General features: G+C 45.1%; 2 protein-coding genes across 2 annotated transcripts in view; one reads left to right on the plus strand and one right to left on the minus strand.

The window, feature by feature from the left end:
- The first annotated feature begins 82 nt into the window (after window positions 1-82).
- On the plus strand, window positions 83-6,488 carry TTC19 (tetratricopeptide repeat domain 19). The gene is given in 11 exon segments (XM_065418273.1): window positions 83-121; window positions 123-327; window positions 1,025-1,128; window positions 1,654-1,764; window positions 2,134-2,172; window positions 2,381-2,437; window positions 2,775-2,836; window positions 3,607-3,701; window positions 4,251-4,405; window positions 4,801-4,963; window positions 5,981-6,488. Coding segments are annotated over 11 exon segments (1,164 nt in total). The 3' UTR covers window positions 6,115-6,488.
- Window positions 6,489-11,035: 4,547 nt separating this feature from the next.
- NCOR1 (nuclear receptor corepressor 1) overlaps window positions 11,036-24,447 on the minus strand; it is a 104,474-nt gene continuing 91,062 nt past the window's right edge. The window contains exons 36-48 of the mRNA XM_065418425.1: window positions 24,178-24,327; window positions 23,337-23,498; window positions 22,700-22,865; window positions 21,129-21,628; window positions 20,368-20,496; window positions 19,036-19,193; window positions 18,558-18,781; window positions 17,914-18,051; window positions 16,896-17,038; window positions 15,261-15,314; window positions 13,860-14,081; window positions 12,391-12,573; window positions 11,036-11,534 (exon numbers count right to left, since the gene is read on the minus strand). Coding sequence (XP_065274497.1) covers window positions 11,347-11,534; window positions 12,391-12,573; window positions 13,860-14,081; window positions 15,261-15,314; window positions 16,896-17,038; window positions 17,914-18,051; window positions 18,558-18,781; window positions 19,036-19,193; window positions 20,368-20,496; window positions 21,129-21,628; window positions 22,700-22,865; window positions 23,337-23,498; window positions 24,178-24,327 — 2,417 coding nt within the window. The 3' untranslated portion in view covers window positions 11,036-11,346. The remainder of the gene's footprint in view (window positions 11,535-12,390; window positions 12,574-13,859; window positions 14,082-15,260; window positions 15,315-16,895; window positions 17,039-17,913; window positions 18,052-18,557; window positions 18,782-19,035; window positions 19,194-20,367; window positions 20,497-21,128; window positions 21,629-22,699; window positions 22,866-23,336; window positions 23,499-24,177; window positions 24,328-24,447) is intronic.

Below are 24,447 nucleotides of genomic sequence, written 5' to 3' on the forward strand. Positions count from 1 at the left end.
AACGTCACTTCCCCTTGGCCCCCTTCCTGGTCACATGAACTCGCTACTTCCGCCGTGGGGGGGGTGATTCCGGGCAGGTCACATGACCAGAGCCCACCGCTTCGGCTTTAGTCGCGCTTCCCCCGTCACGTGACCGAGCGCCGGGCATGTTGGCGGCGCTGCGCAGGGGGCCGGGGCTGCTGGCGGCCGCGGGGAGACGCTGCTCCGGGGCGCGCCTGCCGGCCCGGTGGGACAAGGCCCAGGGCAGGCGCGGGGCCGCCTGGGGAGCGGGGTGCCTGCGGGGGCGGGGCGGGCCCAGCCCCGGGGGCGTCCTGGCCGCCCTGGCGGGTGAGAGCAACGGGAGTCGGTGATTGGGGGTCGCTGGGGGTCAGGGGTCAGTTATTGGGAGTTGCTGGGAGGGTTGGGGGCTGAGGGGGTCTGTTATTGGGGGTTGCTGGGGGCTGAGAGGTTACTGGGGCCCTGGATGGCACAGGAGCTATTGGGGACTATTGGGGGGCTGGTAGGTGGGGGCCTGGCAGTGGGGGGCTATTGATAGGGGCTGGTATGCGGGACCTACTGGGAGTGGTAGGTGGGGGTCTTGGGGGACTTGGCAGACAGAGGTGGCTGCTGGAGGAGACTGGTAAGTGAGGAGATTATTGGGAGTCAGGGTGGGGAGAGGTGGTGCCTGGCCTGTAGGTACAGGAGGGGAGGGCAGAATGGGAGGGGAGCTGATATGGAACTTGGGCTGGGAGCAGGAAGGGGGCAGGCGTGAGATGGAAGGTTCAGGGGTGAAGGTGATGGGGCCAGGGCACTGTGGGGTATGGGATACATCCTTGCATGTGAGTGCAGTGGAAATGGGGGGGCTGTTACAAGTAACAGTGGGGTGGAAGTGGCACTGGGTGGGTGACTCCAAGCAGTGAAGCCGAACCTGCTGTTTGAAGGGATTCCCAAGTCCATGCTTCCCCTGGCAGAGAAGGACAAAACCCTCTCAGCTGTCACCACAGCCGAGATCCAAGTTCATCCAGTCAAATGTTTCTCTTCCCAGCTTTCTCCTTGTTCTCTAAAAATGCTGAGGAAGGGGAGGAGACAAAGGAAGGGGACAGTGCTGGGACTGAAGACACCATTATATTCCTTTTGAAGAAAGCCAAGGTAAGCTCACAAGGCCCTAGATTACTATTAGTTGCATTTGCACAGCCCCAAGAGCTCTAGTCACAGACCAGGACCCCCAACTTTTTACCCACGTAGCTTTCTTACTAAATACACTAACTTCAGTGAAATAAGCATGCTGGTTTGGTGAGGAATTGCTGGGCACTTCCACTGCGAGAGCCTACCGGGAGGCCTTTTGTGAGATGAACTCAGCACCCTCAGCCATGCATCCTATTGATGAGCCAGTCCAGACACTTGGAGGCATGGATGGGGGGAGGGAGTCCAAGTATCAGCTAGCCCTGAGGAGTCCATAAGGAGGGCAGAGATGAACTGCTCTTCCCATGACATTGATCAGAGCAGCATCTGGCAGTTTATGCTGTTCTGTCTCTGCTCCTGTGAGCAGCCTTGGCACAGATGTGTTCACCTGCACAGTGACACCCTTGCTTGGCCTGCCGGTACACTGGGATCAGCATTCCCACGTGCTGGGATCTCTAATCATCGTAGGTTTTCCCTTCTCTCCGCTTCCAGCTCAGCATCATGAAGGGGGAGCTTGAGGAAGCAGAGCGGATTCTGCACCAAGCCGTCAGACTCTCCCATCAGTCGGACAACAAGAAAGCCATCATCTATACCTATGACCTGGTAATACTCCCAGGAAAGCTATGTGTGAGACAGGGGTCCTCACAGCTGCCCTGGATGTGGTCTCGGTCTCTCTGTCCCAAGCATGGGCTCAAACCTCTGAGCTTGATACATTTATGACTGGGATTGTATGACATGGCTGGTTGGGGTAGCAGGGGCCTGGACTCCCTTGCAGTCTTGTTTTTATATTCCTGTTACTTCCCTTGCCCTCCACTGGGCAGTAATTTCAGCAGCTGGTAACATGTTTTTGCTGGGTGGAAGTTGCAGGTAAAAAGAGGGGGAAACCTTTTTGTGCAAAGCTAGCCCAAGGTCAGCAATAGCCTCACGTGGTGAAGCTTCGGCATCCCTGACCGCTTTCTCCTTCTCTTCTAGATGGCAAACCTTGCGTTCCTGAGGGGTCAGCTGGACAGCGTGAGTAAAGTCCTATCACTTGAGTCTGTGAAGAGCCCTGTACTGTGTCTGAGATCTTCAGAGGGCTGCCTACAATGTTAAGTATTATGGCTCACAGCTGGGTTATGCTAAACAATTCTGCTAAGGCCAGTTTCAGGCATAGATGCCCTACCTAGCACCAGCTAAACCTGGGTGCTGGCTCTTTAATATACTTTCACTTTTGTTTCAGGCAGAGAAGCTCTTCAAAGCAGCAATGAGCTTCTTGCTGGCTGGGGACATGAAGCAGGTAAGGGCTTCTCTGCACAGGCTTCCTGCTGGGCGTGAGGTCCCCACAGCTGCTGTAGCATTCCTTACACTACCTCTTGCTTGGGGAAGATGTGGCCTTGCACCATTCCCTACAGCGCCTCCTACGGGGAGCTGCTGGTAGTGGAGTGGCAGTGAGCTTCCCTGCCATTCAAGCAGCATCTCCTGGTGGTAGCTGTTCATTTACACCATGTATAGGGCATTATCTTGGCCTGTGTGTGGTCTTTGAGGAAGCAGTGGTTCTGCTGTAAGGATCAAAGAGAGGAGTGATCGTGGCTGCCCCCTCTAATGTGCCTTTGACTTCCTCTCCCTCCCGACAGGATGACAATGCCATCATTGAAATGTCTCTCAAGCTGGCCAGTATCTATGCTGCTCAGAACCAGTGAGTACCGGGGTGAGGCTGGAGTGCAGATGATTGTTAGCTCCAGGATACCAGTGGTGATTTTGGGGCAGGGGAAGCTCTTACTTCTGATCTGGGGAGGAGAAAAGGTCCTATGTTGAGGGGTGGGGGCGTTCTACTAGCTCGGGGGTGGGGGCTTCCCCATTCTACAGGGTATTCGCCACATGGAGACCTCAGTCAGTGACTTTCATGAGCTTCCTGTGTGTGTGTCACATACGTGGCACCTGTAGGCCACCTGTGTCCCAGCAGCAGGGCAAGGCCCAGCTGATCTGTAGCATGCTCTCCAGCTAGGTCGTCTGCCACTTTAGATGGAAATAGCTGCAAACAGCTGTAGGGACAAGTCCCATTGATCTTACAGAGAAAACCCACAGAACAGCTGAACGCCTTTGGGCTCAATTTCAGTGTTTACAAATGTAGTTGGTGACTGGCTGGCTTCTCAGTGTGGTAGGCGAGTGCTCTGTCTGTAGGCCAGGGGCAGCAGCAGGGCACACTCCATCCCCTGTGTCCCGTGGGCAAGAGGGGGAGGCTACTTCTTTAGAGCTGCCAGAACTTGCTTAGGTGACCAAGAACCAGGCCAACAGGAGGGGAGGGAAGGGTCGGGTCCCAGCAGGAAGCAACTGACCCTCAGGGTAACTGTAATGTGGCTTGTCTCCCAGGAATGCCCAGTGTGTGGTGGTAGTGAGCTAACGCTGCTGGTGTGGGATGAATGGCCTGGCTTTGCTGAGCTCTGACCTTTGCCCTTTGCTGTGCAGACACAAGCTGGCTCTTGCTGGCTACGAGTTCTGCATCCTGACCCTGGATGAGAAGATAGCCAAATACAAGGACTTGCCTGAGGATGTCCTCCCAGGTAGGAAGCTCCTGGGCTCTTGCTGTCATCAGTGTAGCTTTCTGCCTCTCTAGGGACCTTCCCATGTTGCCATTGATATCTCTCCTGCCTCTTACAGCCCCTTCCTCCCATTCCCTCACTGGCTTCTTCTCTCATGAGCTGCAGTCAAGCTCTGTGTCCTTCCCTGCCCCATCTTACATCTTTGTTTCCTTCACCACCCTGTCACCTGTGCACTCCCACCCCCACTGTCCAACCTTCTCCTTCATTCTCCCTGTGTCTGCTCTGGCTCTAACACTTCACACTGGCTCCCTGCCCATGGAGCCCTTAATCTATCTTACTGCCCAGCTGTCCTGCCATTTGTCACAGCCATACCTGCTGCCTCTGCCTCACCCTCTGCATTTGCCATTAAGTAAGGTGAGGCAGGGCAGAGATCTTCTCAGGAGCGCGAGGGTGCTGATCCTTTGACAATGCTCGGACAGGTGTTGGTAAAAATCCCCTCCGGGGGCTGTCTAGTGTCCATTCCTGAGAGAAGTGGGCAGCGCTTTGACCCATCTCTTTTCCTGCTCACAGCAGAGGAAAGAGCCAACACGTATCTCCTGCTTGGTCTGTGCCTGGACTCATACGGTCGCTACCTCCTGGCCAACAAACAGCTGCCTGGGGCCCAAAGAATGTATGAGAGGGCACTGCAGATCTCCAAGGAGGTCCAGGGAGAGACCCATCCCCAGGTGAGCAGGGACTGATGGCTGGACTCAAAAGAAGCACTGGAGGCTCAGAATGGCACGTGCTGGAGCAGCAGCTGTGAGCTCATGCCCCTGCAGGGGGTCAAGAGTAAACATGTGCCAGTGCCCAGGCAGGGGAGGACTGAGCTAGATCTGTCCTGGTCTGCCAGCACTGAAACCTATTGCACTGACCCGTTCATCTATGGGGCGATGTTATGAGCCCTCCTTCTTTGTGCTGCTTGGGCACTGGTGTGCTAGGGCCGGCTAAGCTGGATATTCAGCCTTCCATAGCTGTAGGTCAAGACAGGACCCCGTATCTGCATTGAGATTGGTTAAGTTCTAAAAGCAAAACTCCTCCTCGTCCCCCAGCTCTAAGACTTCCTCTCCCTGTCCTGGTGCAGACTGTGGTACTGATGAATGACTTGGCAACTGTGCTGGATGCCCAGGGACTCTATGATGAGGCATATACACATGTGAAGAGGGCATCTGAATTGGCAAAGCAGACTGAGCACCCTGAGGAGCACATGGTGCTGAATAACCTTGCAGGAATTCTGATGCACAAAGGTAAATATTGACACCCTGCTCAAGCAGGAAAGGTGATTTCTTTGCTTATAACTCTCCTGATTGCAGTAAGGGGGTGGGGGGGAGGAGAGAGAGAGGGAGCAAGGCCTGGGCTGTGGCAATGAACATGGGACAGGGACTTCAGCGCTCTGTAGCACTGCTCTCCTTCCCACTCAGTATAATAGCCCTGGCTTGTCTTAAGCAACATTTTATGCTGCTTTCAAATTGTAACTTGTCAAGTGAAGACGCCTGTACTGATTGCTTTGCAGTGGGGTGTGTGGGGGAGTTGGTGCCTTGGAGGCAGGTGATTTTAAATTGAGGATTTGAATTCTTACCCACCACTCCTTGACGGCCACTAACTGCCTCATTATCCCCACCTACCCCACTCTCTGTTGGGCATTGGCTGTAGTGGTAATTGCCCAAGAACACTGCAGCAGTCATATCCCATCCCTGAGATCTCAAGCTGGGGTAGCTGTGTTGGGCTGGCTGCAGCTAGTGTTCCATCCCTCATACAGTTGGTTCCACGGGCTGAAGACTCTGCAACCATAGAGCAAGATTCATATCTAACCCTTAAATTCTGGAGCCCAGACCTGGCTGCTGCCCTACTCTGCACACAAGGGGAGTAGCTCTGACTAGCAAAGCATGAACAGCCCTTGGTAAAGCTTGTCTTTCTTACTGCTGCAGTGCAGGAGGCAATGCTGCTGCCAATGAAGAGTGAATCGTGGGCTTCTAGGCTGGCAGGGACTCTCCCCACCTCCTCCATCCTCAGATCCTGCCTGAGACAGGCTCGTTGAGGTGCTGGTCCTGTACAAAAAGAACGATGAGGGAAGGGAATGGGACAGAGCTGGCTTTTATTTTCTAGATGGAGAACAATTCCCTTTCAACCATGAACTAAACCCCAGTCCTCCCTGGTTTGTTCCTGACCATTCCAAGCAGTACTTTAAGTGTAATCACTCAGCTTAGGATGGGGGCAGGGGTGGGTGTAACATTCACTTTGCTTTCTTCCTCTCTTGAATGCAGAAGACTTTCTGCAAGCAAAAGAGGTGTACAGAAAAGCCCTGAAACAGGCAGAGCTGAAAGGAGACACAGCATCCATGCAGCACATACAGGAGGAACTAGCAGAGCTGGCCAGGAGGAGAAAGCACTCAAACTGAACATGTGATGCACAAATGAGGGAGGCTTGAAGTATCTTGGACTGAATAAAGTGCTGAAGGCAAGGTGGTGGATTATACAAAGCACAGGAAGGCTGGGACCTCTGTTGCCATTTTTAGTGGGAGCTAAAGTAGCTAACTCCAGGTTCAGTACTGAGTAAGTACAAGGAAGGAGGTACTGGTCTTGACAAACTCAAAATAAAGCTTTGATTTGAATTGCTGGGGACTGAAGGCTCATCACCAGTGCACTCTGTTCATGGACTAAACACTGAATTGTACTTGAATTACCAAGTTTAAATGTGCTCTGCTTTAATCTGAGGTCTCTCACGACTATGGGAAGTGGATTCACTGGGAGTGTTGACCAGTGCTCAGAATGATGTGCCTTTTAAAAATTACAACAGTCATGAGAGCGCCTGCTGAATGCCTCAACAAAAACAGTAAAAGTAGCATTAGTGCTTTCTCACTTTCCCTTTACCCTACTAGACCACCACTAGTGCCCAGCACAGCAATGCAGAGCTATTTACATAGAAGGAAGGAGGGCGGTAGTAAAAAGCAGTTTCATTTAGCTTTTAACTGAGAAGGGATAGAACCATTTAATACAGGCCAAGCCTGCTTCCTTTTTTTTTCCCTTCCAACTGCAGGGAAAAATGCATTTAAGGCATTTCAGCTAGACTGCTGGGAGAGGCGATGCTATAAAAAGATTATCAAGTGGGTAGGGTACAAACCCTGGGACTCTAAGTCAAACAGGTACTGCTGCAGATGGGATAAAACAGGGCCCCCAAATGAGGCCACTTCTCCCCCCGCATCAGAACTGTGCAGAGGGGACCCCTTCCCCACTGGGGGGGTTCTGGAACCCATATGGCATCCCCCCTTCTCCTAGCTATGTGACCTTCAGGAAAAACTGCAGGGAGGTCCAGGTAAACGGAACCAGCTGCAGGAACCAATTCAAGCAGGGCCTGATGCAGGGAAGTATGCAGTGGCTTTCCTGTAGTCTTTACTCTAAACATTCTCTCCCCCCCCTAGCCCCACTTAAAGGGTTAAAAAAAAACTAAACCAGAAAATTGGGGAACAAACATGCACCATACCACCATCACATTGTTCACTAGGCTTCTCTGTTTTAGCCCTTTCTCTTGTCTGCATACATGGTAAGGCCAATAGGACCCATTCACAGTTGGCTGGTAGGTACTGTGAATCATGTTCAGGAATGTCATAACTTAATCTGGTTCAGTTCTCCTCTATAAAACGGAAATGATAGCCCTTCCCTGGAGTGCGAGGCACTTACACTACTGCCACTGAGCCTTTAGAGAGAGCTGCCTTGGCAGATGTGTTTCCATTTTTGAAAGGTGCTATCTGTCTTGGAGAGCAGATATGTCTCCTCTAGACCACAGTATCCACAAATTCACCTGTTGTGAGGGGAAGATTGTTCTGTGTTCCCAAGACAGGTCATTTGTTTGTTCAGAAATCAGATATATATTAATCCACTTCAGTTTCACCACCTGTTCCCAGAGTGCACTTACTGAGCCAGACCCAATTAACTGCTTGTTCAAGATTTTCCTTCCACAGTGTAAAGGTTACAAAACTCAATCATTATTGGCTGTTGCTAAACACCTGAAGCTTCCTGCTGCAAGAGGAAGTTGTTCTGCTCAAAAACAATGACAGGAGTGCCTCCCCGAGCTGGAGCACTGTACTTCGAACTGATATGCAGATGTGGCCTTTGAACAGTTCATAGCAAGCCTACCCAAGAGGGAAGGATAAAATGAAGATTGTTATAACAATCCCAAGGATAGTTAAGTGGGCAGAATTACTTAAAGTAGTGTCAGACAAGTGGAGCTAGCTTTGGGGTTTTCAATAAGCAGAGTGGGTAAGAGGTTTGTTTACTATCATATTCAAGAGCACACCTGAACATTGTTACTGTTCAGATTACTTACACTAGTGTTGTTGCGCAGCAGATCAGTTAATCTTCAATGCATTCAGGTTTGGTCCTCTCTAAATTGCATAGCTTGGCCTTCTAGCAGGCCTGCATGAACTCCTAGGGCAGTTTAGTGAATAGGAGGGCTAGGGGCCTGATTTCCAAGCTTAGGTTTATCTCCACCATGAATTGCTAAGGGAAGAGCAAACTCAACAATTACAGGCTCAGGTGTGCTCACAGAGAATGAAGGACTAAATACCCTATGCATTTTATACCACATTCACTGTAGTACAAGCATGCCGTTGCCAAAAACATGCATCTGGCTAGATGGACTTCTACTTCCTAGAACTCCAATGGTCTATTCTAGTGTTGTAATCTGAGACTACTTGAATTTCAGTGCCCTAGGGGGTTGCTTCAGCTATTTCTGTCAAGTGGTGTGTCTGTCATTCTCATCAACACAGCTTGATGCTGTGAAACAAAAGGGACACAGAGCAAAAGGAAATGGAGAACTGATCCCCTTTATTGATTGGTCTGAATCCGGAAGTCATTGTCTACTGAAGACATTTTGTGGGGAAAAAACCTGAATTTTAGCATGACGCAGGGGTTTTTTCAAGTCTTAAATGTTTTCATATCAGAATCACTAAACATACCAAGATGAAAACATTGTGAAAGCGCTGATCAGAAATCAACAGTTATGAATTTGTAGTAAACTACTTTTGTAAACAATGATTTACAGACACCTTCCTGTTTGAAACAGGCCAGGTGTAATTCCTTAGTCAAAGGCTACTGGACTTTTTTTTTTTAAATAATGCTTAGGCTCTGGGTGTTATCAAAAATTAAAACTTGGGGAACAACCCTAAAAAAATTGCTTCACAGTAAGAAAAACAAAATTAGATGTGCAAATGCCACTTTTATCCTATGCCTCTGAGGGTTATTCCTCAAACGAGGGGCTGCTTAACTACCCTTAGTTAGTTCGGATACCTTGCAGCAGCAGTAAAGAGATCACACAGATTTCCCTCCTTTATGTAAATTAGGCTAAAGAACAGATAATGTTCATACAGTACAATTAACCACAGGCTTTGCAGGTACAAGCCTCTATTTGAAACACACTGAGGTTTTTGTTACACTGAGGAAAGGAGAAAAGAACAACTTTGGAATGGCACTCCATTTTTCACTGTCTTTCCCAAATTTAAATTCACAATATGGGGAGGCCAACTTATAGCAATGTCCTTGAAGATGAGTTAAGAAAATAAAGGAAAGTTAAAATCAGGGGGATAGGGACTCCAAACAGAGTTGTTCACTTTACACCTGACATGCTTCAGGGTTTTCACATTTTCAGGAGGACTCAAGATTTTAACACATCCAGCTGATTTTAACTCTGCAGGATACAGCATTTAAAGACAGCAGCAAAGCAAATCTGCAATACTTACAGCTCATCAAGTTTCCAAGACAGATTGCAAACCAGCAGAGAGGAGTCTAAAATCTCTTGTTGCTTTCTCTTTCCTACAGTTGGGACAACCTGGGGCTCTCTTCAATAAAGTACAACACACTTTTAAAAGATTTACAGCACAAGGGGTTCTGTACCTCTTCCCATTTGTTAACTAAAGGCAAAGGGCATCACAGACCTATGAACTCCAGGTTACAGCTAACACAATTTTTTATACCTTCCAGACATAAGGAATTGCAAATACAGGTCTAAAATTAAACCTCCTTCAGTAGGCTGAAAGATTGTGATAAGTTTGACAACCTCTTCCTGAGACAAATGCTGAATGTGGTCTTGGTTCCAATTGCTGAAGGGACATGCTGCTTAAATGTTTCATTTAATATTTGACTTTGCCACCCACCCATTCAATAGTTTTCTCCCCATATCAATACTTGTCTCCTTGTACCCCAGAGCACTTAAACTCATGGTCCTGGGGCCAGTGCAACCATATAAAAGTGAAACGTGGCAAACAGATTCCAACTGACACGGTGGCCGCACTAATCAGATGCATGTATACATGTACTACAAATATATTACTACAGTAGAGGCCTCTAATTCCAGCAGGCACTGACAGATGACTGATTAAAAAGATCCTCTTCTAGTACCATAAACAATTTTTTTAGAGAGTCTCTATCAAGTAAAGTTTAGGGGTTGGTTCAATATAAAAAATTAGGTTTCCATGCAAATCATTTCTCTTACTGGACTAGGTTTTAAAATGCATGTTAAAAGACATTTAAAAATTAGAATCAAGCGAGCAATAATCACAGTATCTTTTTCAAACTGGCTGTCAGAGCCTAGAAAGTTGACTCTCATGTTCCTTGATTACAAAGCTCAGAAGTAGCTTTATTTATTATTATTTTTTAAACTAGAGCAGTGGATATATTTTTCTTGATGGACCCAACAACCCACCCAGAGCCTTTGTTCACTTAAGCAATCTGCTGTGATTTATATGGATATATATGGTAGTAAAATTTGTTTAAAATAGTAGCCTTTTTCAGCTGCATACAATGCAGAAACAGAAAACATTAAAATAGTCTTTTGGGGCACAGTTAAATTACCAGTGTGCATAACAGTGAGGTATGACTCCAGAAGCTGCTTGGTTGGGTTTTTTTGTTATTGTTTTTTCTTTTTAAACTGAACCATAACATACCCATGCAATAATATTTCTGCAGTGTTGCTAAATAAAACTAACCACACTGAAAATTTACAATGTGGCAGAAATTTAAAAATCAAAGAAATATATCATCTTACCCCAGCAGACCTGACTATGTTAATGTACAGAATTTGTTAAGGGGTCAGTCTTAAAAATCAACATTTTCACAAGAGCCTGAACACCACTGTGTCTAGGGAAAAAATTAAATTGAAGCACACCACCAGTAAGAGGTGGCATTGCATTAATGGGCAATGATGCTATGTCGGTTGGGAGAGTACTCTACACTTGAGAAAATGCTTTAAAAAAATTACAAAATGACCCCCAAGGTTTATGCAATGATTTGAACATAAGTACACCAGAGACTATAGCAAGGGAAAAAACACTGCAAAAAGTACTCTCTATTTACAGAAGAATGATTTAAAGACATTATGGTTTTCTTTACAAATAGATGTAGAACAGGAATAGTCCACTTTTTAAAAAGTCTTTACATATTTATCTTTAGTACGTCAACCCTCCTCGATCACGATCCTCCTACACGTGGTTTGTGCAGACGGAATCTTTTCGATTTACTCTCCAAATAGCTCCCCATCATTTCTTCGTGTGTGGCCCTTGCTCTCTTGGGAAGTCCCTTTGGGCATAAGTCAAAAATAGAGTTTTTTCGACCCACAAATTAAAAAAACTCTGCATAGTTCAGTCATCACTGTCAGACAGAGTCTCATATTGTGCTGAAAGCAGTGGTGCAGGCTCTCGCTCCCATATCCTGTTCTGTTGGTGAGTGGCTGCTTGGCTCATGGATGGCGGGGCACATGCAATGGACGTTGGTGGTGTACTGCTGAGCATCCGCATTGTCAAGGGGTTGTAAGGAAACTGAGTTGATCCTAAGTCAAAAAAGTTTAACTCAAATAAGTCAGGCATCACTCCAACCAGATCTTCAAGACTTAACTTTGTTTTCACTACATGAATAGACACATCTGACAGATCCGAGATCAACACTGGCATTTTCCACCAAGATTCCAGAACCTAATAATTTTAACACCAGACCCCTGAGAAAGGGAAAGTTAAATTTACTCCTTAAAATTCCCATTAGTTTATAACAGCCAGGATCACATGCAATTTGTTTACAGGGAGGCCAACTCTTGATTACCATCATCTTAGTTTACGTGTGCAGCTTTAACTCAAAACATTGCAGGAAAAAACAACAACAAGTCATTCACCACATTTCTTTGGCATATGAACCTCATAATATTGGTTTTATAATACACTGGGTTTCAGTTTCAGGGATTACAGTGATCCTTCAAGCTCTGTGGATCAAAAATTTCCCAAAAACAGTTTTCCACTGGTGCCTCTCACTGTACAGTGAAGAGTTGGTTGCAAGGATCAGATTGAAAACAGAAAAAAATTACTTCCTAAGTTAAAAAATAATTTCACTCATCTCAGGCAACTCAGCTGCTGATAAAGAATATTACAATTTTTGAGAGGACTAATTAAACCACTTGTGGTGTGAATGACCTACTTTGGTGTTAAAATGCCTGGTAGAACATTGTCTTCCCTTGTAAAGAGATGGTTTGCTACTCTGCACATATCTGATTCAAAAAGATCCCTGTTTAATGGATCTGGATACGGTGATGATTTGGCCCAGACACTTAAAATGGGTCTTTCCACATCTAACCTTACCACAGGATTCCAATTCTAGTTCTGTTATTTTTTAGTAGTATTTCTGGCAACATTTCTCACCTGTTGAAGAAGGCCGGTCTTCCCAGGCCCACACTGGAGTCTGCCTGTGGTAATCTCCTTCTGAATGTACAGATGAGACAGAGGAAGGTCTCTCAGTTCCTAAGTATCCCTGCCCAGGAATAGGAGATTTAGACTTCCTACTATTAGACTTGCCAATTAACTTCTGCTTGCCAACTCCCCCTCCTGAAAATGGAAGTCACAGTAAAAAGATTATTTAAAAAAAATAGAATTTAGACTCAATAATAAATTTATAACCAAACTGTCATATAGCAAGCTAAATTGTATAAAGAGATTCCTTTCAGCAAATCAAATCTGGATTTTTTCTCTTGGAGAGTTACCTTTAACCCTCTGGTGGTAGCAGCCTATAGCTTCTGTTTGCTGTTCATGCACCATTGCTGAGAAATCCCCAGAGCCCTGTGCAGATACAAAATTTATGTCCGTGGATATAAAAAGGTATCCGCAGAGCTGCAGGTCTCTACCGGGAACCGCAGCAACAAAAGCAGCAGTATATCAGGCCGCTGCTCCCAGAAGCCAGCGCCCCGTGCCGGCAGGTCCTTCGATGTGGCTGTATTGCCCCCAGCCCTGCCCACTGAGGTGAGCACCAGGCTCACAGGCAGCTGTCCCTGGTCACGCTAGTGTGTGCAAGTGGCTCGCATCCTCCCAGACAGGTTATGCAGACTGCTGCATGGAAGGGACTCCTGTCTGGGAGTGTGTGAGCCGCTTGCACGCACTAGCGCAACCAGGGACAGCTGCCGGTGAGCCTGGTGCTCTTCTCAGCGGGTGGGGTTGGGGACGGTACAGCCACGCCGGAGGAGCTGCCAGCACAGGGCGCTGGCTCCTGGGAGCAGTGGCCCGACATGCTGCTGCTTTCGCCGTTACAGTTTCTGATAGACCTGCAGCTCTGTGGATACCGATTTATATCTGGGGATATAAATTTTGTATCCGTGCAGGGCTCTAGAAATCCCCACTCCTATCATCAAAGGGTTAATTCTTCAGTGGAGAGGGCCATGTAACGCATTTCCTTCCCTTTGAAGAGACAGGTTACTTTCACCTAATGCTAGCTACAGGTACCATGCATTAGTCAGCCATTTTGCAAAGGTTTGTGTACACTCTTTAGAGGTGCTGTTCCAGGTAGGCATCTTTCTATACCACAACACTATGCAGGAGCACCCCCCCTCCCCCTCATTCCATCCTTGCCTATCCTAGCCCCCATGTTTTCAGAAAAGAAACATTGGCTAAGACTCTGGAGTACCAGCACTGCTTCTTTGAACTGGAGGGGACATTGCTGAAGAATGAGGCACCTGTCCCCAACCCAAGGGGTGAACATGTCGCCTCTATAGCACTGTCAGGGAGCATGGATTTCTCAGTTTTCATGATTTCAGGCTCTCTTAACTACTTCAATTACACCCCACAATTACTACCCGACTCAAGGCCTTGCAATTCTGAGGAGCTGCAAGATGATTTCTCACCTGAATTGGGTGATGGATTAGCTTCCTCTCTACGGGCCTCGCTATTAGCTGAGACTGCAGGGTTGGAACTACCAGGTGCTATCCCCATAGGCTGGGACATTACAACTCCATGATCCTCCCCTTTGTCATCAAAGCTGCCCATCAGTGCCTTCCTAATAATGTCTTCCAGACCCAGATTACTGGCAGGATCTGCAAAGGAATGACCCCTAGAACTGACTGCACCTGGGAGAAGAAGAAATTGTGAGGGGAAGGATGGGAGGGGAGGACAAAATACACCTCAAAAGAATTATAACAGAGACAAGGGAGAAAATTTTAAAGGGACAGAGGAGGAAGAAAAAAACAAAACAAAAAACAAAGATGAGCAGTTTATGCAAAGCTTCATGCACCAAGCAGCTCACAATGGCTACAATTTAGACATGCCAGCAGCAAACATTAAAGAGCCATGTCAATTATGTCAGACTCTTGTTTGCATGAGGATAAGATACTTACATGTGTATTAAAAACTAAGAGCCAAGGCAGTTAAGGATGCCAATTTTGACAGAATATTAATCAAAACCGACAATTATTAAAATATGTTGGTCATAAAAGGAGACCACCCAGAAAACAGGATTTCTCTCATGATGAAACATAAAAATTCTATGTTGTGACAATTATTTTACAAGTTAAATACAGAACACTGGGCGAATATCGATCTTCACAACCTCTCCCCCCTCATCAAGGGAAATCAATATTTTAAAGATGGGGAAACAGAGGTAGAGTGGTAACATGACTTGCCCAAAGTCAGAGAGGGAGTTTGTGGCACAGCTTGGATTACTACCTCCAATTGCCTCTACAAGTGACAAGTTATGAACTACACAGTGATTAGGCAGGAGACTAGAGAAGTGTTTAATAGTTACTAATAAACGAGGAGTACTTTAGGACAATTTCTTACTTGATGTGAAGCTACCCAGAGAACTTAATGTAAATACAGCAAATACTTTAATAGCTCAGTTTCTTCCTTCTATTTAAATAAAAAGTTTATGAAAATTCAGAAAATAAATTTAGCTATGAACTGTTTTAGTAGAGAACTTTGTTGCAAGTGTTCACAATTTTGATTAAATGAGATGCTAAGGAAAAGATATTTGCATGATTATGACATCAGTGCAAGAAAATTACAAGCCAAACTCTAGTACAAATTAAATTTCTGCCTTAAATTGCACTTTAGACATACATTCAAATTCCCTTTTATATTCATTTTGCTTTTCCCTAGTGTATTGAAACAGGAATTTCCACATTTAGGGCTCTACTGGCTTATTTCTGCATTCGCCCCCCCCCTTCTTATTTCAGAGTTTCTCAATACACCTATTAAAAAGTATTACAATCAGCAAATTCTGTTACAAGAACTGTTTCAGAAAGATTTACCTGAGGTAGTGACTGCTGGCAAATTAAATATTTCAGTTCCTGGCTGAGCAGTTGCTGCAATTAAAACACAACATTTAAGTTTGTTTTATATTACTGATAAGCTCTACACATGTACTAATGTGTATGAGTATTTGAAGAGTCTTCTCTCATTAATCTGCAACTTTATCTGCTTTGACTTCACCTTTGGGTTTTAGTGCTGTGAATATGCACCATAGGTTGCTCAGTAAAGTAAAACTATGTGTAGAGGTTCATCTTTAATGTTGGTCCATAAGCACAACCTCAGACACAATCTGTCTGTTAGCTTTCCTTTCCCTTAAAAATACTCTTTCAGACACTAGATTGACCTTTGAAGGTTTTCCTGGTCTCGGAGGTCTTTAAAATGCTTAAAAAAAAAAAAAAAGCTGCTGTGTTTATTTCCCTGGTTGAACACACATTTTGGTGAACGTATCATATGAATTTTGATGCCACATATGTATTTACTTACGACCATTTAGAACTACTTTGAAATGGCTGGAAAAATTAATTTAAATTACTGGATTTATAACACAAACATTATGTAATATCTTTAATAATCTGAGATTGCAGATTATTGACCTGATACTGACATGAAGCAAACAGATAATCAGCTAATGACAGTGGTGGATAGTATATTAGCATTCTAAAAGTCTAGATGAAAGTTTAGCTGAAATGTATTAGTGCAACACAGCAGGATCTATCACACATACCCACCAAGGGCTATTAAAAGACGATGACAAATGTTCTCACAGAATGAGACAACATGGGCTTAACATATGTCTACCACCACCAATAATGCCAGCATCACTGACCCTACTTATGTAAATAAGAGATTTTTGTAAAGGCGAGGACACCCAAATCCACAGCCCTTCCATCAGTTCTAAGAGCAATGTTTATAAGACATTCCAAAACAATGAGGTAGATTTCTGTGAAACAAAAATTATCTTCTTGCTCATTGCAAGCATATTCCACTTTTAGCAGAGGTGTGCTCTAACCACAAGCATTAAAGCCAAATTAAATTCTCTTTACTGCTAACTGAAATCCCCATTTTGCTGGAATAAGTTTATTCAGGAAAGTACAATATGGTGCTAGTAACATGTTCCACCATATTGATATCGGCTTCCAAAACTATATGCAACTTATTTGTGGTTTAGAGGTTGCCGTACTGACACTCATAATTACAAGAGCAAACAACAACAAAAAGGAGTCTTTGAAGCCCCTCTGGCAGCATGACCACCTCTTCAGCAGAAAACACGTACGCAAGCTTATGTTTACATATCTTATACATCAAATGGAAAACCCAATAATTCATACATGGATAAGAGTGCAGGTTTTCGCCCAATGTTTCCTGGCTCCAAAATAAAATGCTTGCCCTTAGTTTACAGAAGATGTTTCCCTCTCGCAAACAAAATATTAACCTTGTAATTGTAAAATAAACTCCTACATACAAGAGCAAAATATATATGGCAAAACTTCCAAGTGTTTGGTAGTAATGTTTTTAAACATAACATTAAATAAAATTAAAAGTATTTGAAACAGGACTGGGTTAGGCTTTGCATTATTGCCATCCAAGGATACCCTACGTTAGAAAATGCAATGAGAAAGTGAAGTCCCACTTACCCATGTCAGAGTCACCTCCACCAGAGGAGTTCAACTTACGAAATATCTCCTGTTTCTTGGACTTCACCATTGGAGAGGTGTTCTCAAGCTTGGTGAAAAATGAAGGCAGGTAACTTATACTCCCCGGAGAGCGAGAGTCAGTCCTGCTGAGACCAACATGTGTCAAAGATGAACTACACATCAACATGCATTGCTTTAAAAACCTTCCCATCACTTCTAAAAACTCTGGCACGAGTTTACACCAGGGGCCCAAATTCAACATATTTTATAACCCCCCCATCAGCAATTTTATACAGAATAGCTATATACCCCATAGATCTATACACTCAACTACTGTCTCCATTACCTTAGGGACACCCAAACTTTGCCCAAGTGAGTGCCAGACTGATGACTTGCCAAGAGCATAATCACTACCACCACCGCAATGCATTTGATCTGTATATCTTAAAGCAATTGACAATGGAGGTAAGTATCAATATTTCTATTATACTAACAGAGAATCTGAAGCATAAAGTGGTTAAGTGACGCACACAAGGTCAGTGCCAGAGTCAGGAACAGAACTCAAGGCTCCTGACTCTTAGTCCTGTGCCCTAGCCACTCAACCAGGTTGCCTCTGAAAGTTAAGAGGAGATTCAATTTTCCAAGAATTTTCATCACTCTGGGGCCTAAACCAATTGATTCTTTAAAAACACATTGGTTGCAATGAGAAACCCAAAGATTATGAAAGGTGGTTTGCACATATGGAGTCTTTCACCCATGCCTCTCAAAGTGCTTTACATACAGTGAATTTAAACATCTCTTGGAAGTAGGTAGGTACACACCCATCTGTAAATAGGGTAGGCAGAGTGGCTAAGTGACTTGCCCACAGTAGCAGAATCAGGAACAGAATTTACAAGTCTTGACTCCTACTACACTGCTCTTGCCATTAGACAATAGTGCCTCACTTCAGAGATCAGAGCTGCTGCTGACCACTCAGAGATAGAGGTTAAGATATAGTAAGTTCAGTTTTTAGACATACCTCTGTTCAGCAGGCTCATTTCTTTGGGAAAGCAATAGAATATTGTCTTGTTTCTCATGTACAACTGGGACCTGAGGCGGTGAGATTGGCTCATAGGGTTCTGAAGAGACATGACTTCTCTCTGGGGACTTCCCAGGTCTAAATTTTTAATACAAAGGAGAGGTACTTTTCAGATGTGTAACAAGAACAATTAAAAACAAACTCCAGTAATCAAAGATCAAGTCTATTGCTTATATATCATTTAAGTCTATGGTATCCTTTGGGATGAAAGATATTACAGAAACACAAGACTTCAGACTATCCACATAAATGATTAATTTCTATGAGCTCTACGTGTTTATGTCTCTTCCTTCCCTCAAAGCTTGGAGATCTAGTATAAAATGTGGAGATGGCTATAATCTACAATGCAGCACCAGTGAGTATTTTTCATTTTCCTTACTACACTGTTAGAAAGTTAAGCCATATATTCCTTCTATTTGTTGAAGAAAGTAGACATAAAATGTAAGTTGCCTTCGGACAGCTAAGAAAGGTTGAAGGATAAACCTACTTCAAATCAATTAAGCCTAATCCACTGTTAATTTTTATTGGCTACTTATGCAGGCATTGGTTGAATTTACAGTCAAACCAAAAAGCCACCACTTCACCTTGCTCTGGATTTGTCAGAGAGATTTTCAGGAGACACTCTGGCACTTGGCCGTTGATGGTGAACAGACTGTGACTGCGACTCAGGGCTGTAGCGGTTTGAAGCCTTTGCCCGAGTAGGGGTAGCAGCTGAAGCAGGAGCAGAGTTCTGGAATGTACTAGTTGGAGGCTGCAGGGATGCCTGTGAGGCCGCTTGGTTTCTAGCAAAGTCTTGTGTAATAATTTGCTGGTTGGGGGGGGAAAAAAAACAAAAAAAAAGATTGGTCAAACATTTGGCCTGCATTATCTCATTTTAGGAACAAACGCAATTGGCATCACACGCACCAAACACAAGACAATCTGAACTTCAGTCATGTGATTATGTAACATGTCATGGTTTCACTACCAACACTGTAACATATTATAACTCAAATAAAATGTAGCGCTTCCATGTTTTGAAAACATAAATCAATCCCCAAGTTACTTGCAAAATTAACCTACACAGATATGGTCAGCAAGTGTGATCAGACGATGGGTCCTAGGTACATGTCCGATCCCCTCTGCCTGAGAGGAAGGCAGTGGAGGCTGCTGTGGAGAAGGAGATTCCTGTTGTGTCCTATATCGGTGAACTGGACCTTCATACTGCCTGTTGGGATCACCTAGTTTCCAAAAAAAAAAAAGGAGAAAAAAAAAAATGAAGCATATCACTCTAAGAAGATATTTCTGAAGTTTAAGCTTTGAGAGTTTTTTGAATATTTATAAAGAGATATATGAAACATTTCTGCATGAAATTTTAAATATAGCTTTCTTTCCTTAGTATTTAGACCAGTGGGACGCATCCACATAATATATATACTACCTGTATGACCCTGAGGATATCACATGGGCCATAGCTGTTTGCTGATTGGGCCGCAAGCGGCCCGCAGATTGAGAACCACTGATTTAGACCCTTTGACTCAAACAGGCAACAGAAAGTACTAGTCTACAATAGCATTGAATGCATATTTTTGGACTGATTTAATTTCACTGTACTTCGACAGCAAACTGAGCTGACATACCTTGCACCTCAGTCTCTTTCACCAGAATGTAAGTGTTTGCACCAACCACCAATACACTGATAATTTAAGTACTTTTTATAACTTAACAGAAGCATTTTTTTCTGTTAATTCTAAATCAGAGCATATTACAATAAGAAGCAGCACAGTCGAGTGCAGTGGTTTTCAACCTTTTTTCATTTGCAGACCCCTATAAAATTTCAAAATGGAGGTGCAGACCCCTTTGGAAATCTTACACATAGTCTGCGGACCACAGCTTGAAAACCACTGTTCTATGGTAATGACAACCTTTCACAGACCCCTAAGACATAGTCTGCGGACCTCCAGGGGTTCTCAGACCAGAGATTGAAAAACACTGGTCTAGTGAATTAAGCACGGGTCTAGAAATCAGAAATTCTCAAATTCTAATTCTGGCGCTGTCTCAGACTAGTTGTAGGGTCTGATCAAGTCAACCTATTTACCTCATTTTCTCCATATGCAAAATGCAAATAATGCACCCAACCTCCTAGGCGTAGTGAGGTATAACTGATGAGTGCTAAGTATCATTATTGCATTTTCAATAAATTTAATCAAATTTCCCCACTTTTCACAGATCACAATTAAGTACATGCTCTAGAAAAAGCTTCTGAAGATTCAAGAGTGCTTTTAGTTGCAACTATAAGGCTGCTAGTGTACTTTATATACATAAGCGTATGAGTTCATAGCAACTGTTCAAAAGGGAATATATATTTAAGATACTTGGACATAATTTTTTTTATCTACAAAGGAACAGACTTACTTTCTGCCTGGCTTGGTTTGGGTGCCTCTTGTTGGTAGGGTTGTAGTTTTTCTTGGGGAGGTACAGGTGAATTTGCAGGGCTAATCACCTCAATGGCATCTCCGGGTGCTTCATATCGGTGGGAAGATACTAGGAGTTCAAACAGCAGAGATGGTTTTAAATAAAATGCAAAATTTGTGTACGTGTGAAACCTTAATATTAAGAGTTAATATTAAAAGCCAATAAATCTTAATCCACATTTTAATGTAGGGAATCTATTTTATTTTCATGACTGGGCAAATCTATTTGAGCATTTAAATAAGCATTTTCTCCTCATTTTCATAATGCATTTACTACTACAAACGGAAAGCTATTATTTTTAGGAAGTATCTTGTGATCTGTAGCGTGGTTAGTTTTGTTTTTCTGTTATTCAAGATAGCCATTCCCTTCTACATCTAAGACTTCCATAGCATATACTCTGAACATTCACTATACAGGTGATGGTGAGTTTTGCACAGAGCATCACAAGGTTCTTATGAAAAACTGTGTTTGGCTGAAAACTGCTATGCATAGCTACAGCACTGTATAAATGAGTATTGTTTTATTTCACGTCAAGCAGCTGTCAATTATATAAAAGGGAAGACGGTACAGGGCTTGCACTGCATTAGTAGCAACAGGATAAAACAAATCTATTCAGATGTGCCATCTCCTTAATGGCCAACGTAGCAAGTGAAATGAAAAGAGCACATGAGGGAATAGTAATTAAGAGTGAAGACACGTACAACTGCTAGAAGAATCTGAACTTTGTGAACCCCGATCCCGTGCATCCTTGTCCGAAGCAATCTGCCGAGTGATGATCACATCTATGAAGTTAGCAGCAGTTATGGTGGTCTTCCCACGAGTCCTTAACTCTTCCTCGTACCGGGATTTAGGAGGATGCCCTTTGTCTTTACCAGCCTCTGAATAAACTACCGATGAAGACGGACCCTGGGACTTGCCACTGGAAAAAGCTGCCGATGTGTACGGGCACTGAACAGACCTCTTTTCTGCTTCCAGTGTTTTCTGCTCCATCTGTTGCTGCTGTTCACTAACCACCGTTGACCTGCGCCCCATGTTCTCTTCTATTCTGGTTCCTTCATGCTTGTGCTCTTTTGCTTTGACAACTTCCATCTGAGGAGCAGAGGCTGCAGCATCCACCAATGCAGCTAGGGCATCAGCAGCAGTATTGTAACGGGAAGCAGGCAACCCAGGAGTTATGGAGGGGGCTCCAGGCGTGAGCTGCCTGTTAGCAAATATCAAAAATCACATGCATTAGATCATACAACACCAATTCAATGATTGCAGCTGGCTCTTCCAGGCTTCCCACAAAGTACAGCTTTTGTGATGTTAACACCTATCCCTTAAGTCAGAAGTGGGCAAACTACGGCCTACGGGCCACATCCGGCCCGTGGGACCGTCCTGCCCTGCCCCCGAGCTCCTGGCCCAGGAGGCTCGCCCCCGGCCCCTCCCCTGCTGTTTTCCCTCCCCTGCAGCCTCAGCTCACTCGCTTGCTCCGCCAACGGCGCAATGCTCTGGGCGGCAGGGCTGGGAGCTCTTGGGGCAGCGCAGCTGCAGAGCCCGGCCTGACCCGGTGCTCTGTGCTGCATGGTGGCGGCGTGGCCCGGCTCCAGCTGGGCGGCGCAGCTGTAGCGCCGCCAGCCACCGGTGCTCCAGGCAGCGCGGTAAGGGGCCAGGAAGCGGGGGGGGGGGGGGGTAGTATAGAGGGCAGGGGAGTTCGGGGGGATGGTCAGGGGGTCGAATGGGGCAGGGGTCCTGGAGGGGCAGTCAGGAAGGAGGGGGAGGGGGTTGGATGGGGCAGCAGGGGGCAGGGGTTCCGGGGGCAGTCAGGGGACAGGGAGAAGGGGTGGTTGGATGGGGCAGGGGTCTCCGGGGGGCAGTCAGGAAGGAGAGGGGGGGTTGGATGGGCCGCCAGGGGTCCGAGAGCGGTCAGGGGATAGGGAGCGGGGGTGTGTGGATGGGGCAGGGGTCCCAGAGGTGCAGTTAGGGAACAGGGTGGGTTGGATGGGGCAGGAGTCCGAGGGCGGTGGGAGGGGGCAGGGACGACAGATAGGAGGTGGGGGCCAGGCCACGACCCCCTCCCCTAACCGGCCCTCCATACAATTTATGAAACCCGATGCAGCCCTCAGGCCAAAAAGTTTGCCCGCCCCTGCCTTAAGTCATTTCCCATAGGCCAAAGACCTAGCAGACAGTGGTAACTTCTGGTCTCTACTATTTTTCATGCAATGTAAACACATTTAGTAATGAGCTTAATCCCAGAACATATTTCTTTGTAACAGGAGTTTAAGAAACGTACATGATGCGTAGCTGAGCAGCAGGATCCAGAGGGGTAATTACACTTGTCCCATTGGTTCCTTGGAAAATACTGGGCCTTTGCTGCAGCATGTTCTCTTGGGTTCTAACAGAAGGAGAAGGTGAGCGAACGTATCCATGACTGCCAGGTCTGCCAGGCTGCTCTGTACCTTAAGTGTGTGGAGAAAGTTAGTGGGGGGGGGGGAGAAATATACAGCCTGTTATAACGTGTAATAAGTGTGTATATAACAATGCACAAGCAAGTATCATAATGCTAGCGCCTCCTCCACACCCTTTTTCACATGTCTACACTGCTGTCAGGCACAGACATATTTAAAGCTTTCTGAAGAACAGCATCCTCCGATCTGCATTGCACAGACTGAAATGCCAATTGGGACAGGACTGATTCCATCCTCCACATTCTGCATCATTACAACTGAACAAAGAGAAAAAGAACATACTACCTACCACTGTCAATTACAGCAAAACCTCCATATCTTAGGAATCGCCCGCCCATTTAGATTATGCTAACAATATTTTATTTTTTAGAAGTCAAAACAAAAGTGCTAACGGTGGTTGTGGAAATTGATTAGTTACATTTTGTATACAAGACTGATCCCAATGTGGCAATGTACACTCACCAGGCCGAAGGTAGTGCTCAGCAGGAACTGCAGTGATTCTCTCCCTCTCTCGTTCTCTCTCCCGCTCCCTTTCACGTTCCCTCTCCCGCTCCTTCTCCCGTTCCCTCTCCCGCTCCCTCTCAGCGTTGGCAGCTGCAGACGCAGCCAGATGCGTAGGGTGTCCTATAAGATGCACAGGAGATGGAAGTGCTTCACACAGCAATGAAAAGCATAAGACAAACATTGAAAAGCACAGCAGTGTGTATTACTTGACACACACTTGATGCAAGTTGAAGCCAGAAAAGAATATTTATGAATACCCAAAACCACTTTGATTCCATTGAGAATTACATACTGGAGTATGATGGTTGAACCCTAAAATTCACTGTGAGAGGCGGGACTGGGAAACAACCTTCCCAAGTCACTGCATTGCTTTAATACACGGGGATAGGAGCTATCCAGCTGGCAGATAACAGGATTCTATCCTATGCCAGATTCCTATCCAAATTCCACCCTCGAACAGAAATTAATGGGCTCATGTATCAGATGACAGAATTTGGCCCATTGTATTTAACAAAAACATCAAACTTTTTGTTTTTCTAATTGTTTTCTCTTCTTCAGGGCTTCCAGCAGATATATACAAAACCTATCACAATGGGGCCTTGATCCTGTCTTGGGTACCTTTGGCTGCTACTGAAGCAATAAAGTTAACAATCATCTCTCCCATCACCCAAAGTGAATGGCACGGGGGTTAGCTATTGAAACAGCAGCAAGACACTTATCCAGTGACTAGTGGATAGAGAAGGTCACTATTCTAGAAGGTCAATGGATTAGGGATAATACAGAACAATCAGGCTCTTACCTGGTGACATAGATGCAGGGTTGTAAGGCCTCGGAGGGAACGTGAGCTGGGTGCCAGGGATATAAGTGATTCTCTCCATTGGAGGGGTACTTGTTCCTCCTGGATGAGGGACTAAGATAGTGGGAGCCATATTGTTCAGGTCAATAATTCCTGTTCAAAAGTTATAATGGAGTTAGGATATACTCCCCAATCTTAACAATTTACAATTACTTAAAAAAAAAAAAAAAAAAAAAAAAGGAAATATGCATCTAGGCTTTCTACTAGTGTTAT

Source organism: Emys orbicularis, chromosome 17, assembly GCF_028017835.1.
Source record: "Emys orbicularis isolate rEmyOrb1 chromosome 17, rEmyOrb1.hap1, whole genome shotgun sequence".
Lineage (NCBI taxonomy): Eukaryota > Metazoa > Chordata > Testudines > Emydidae > Emys > Emys orbicularis.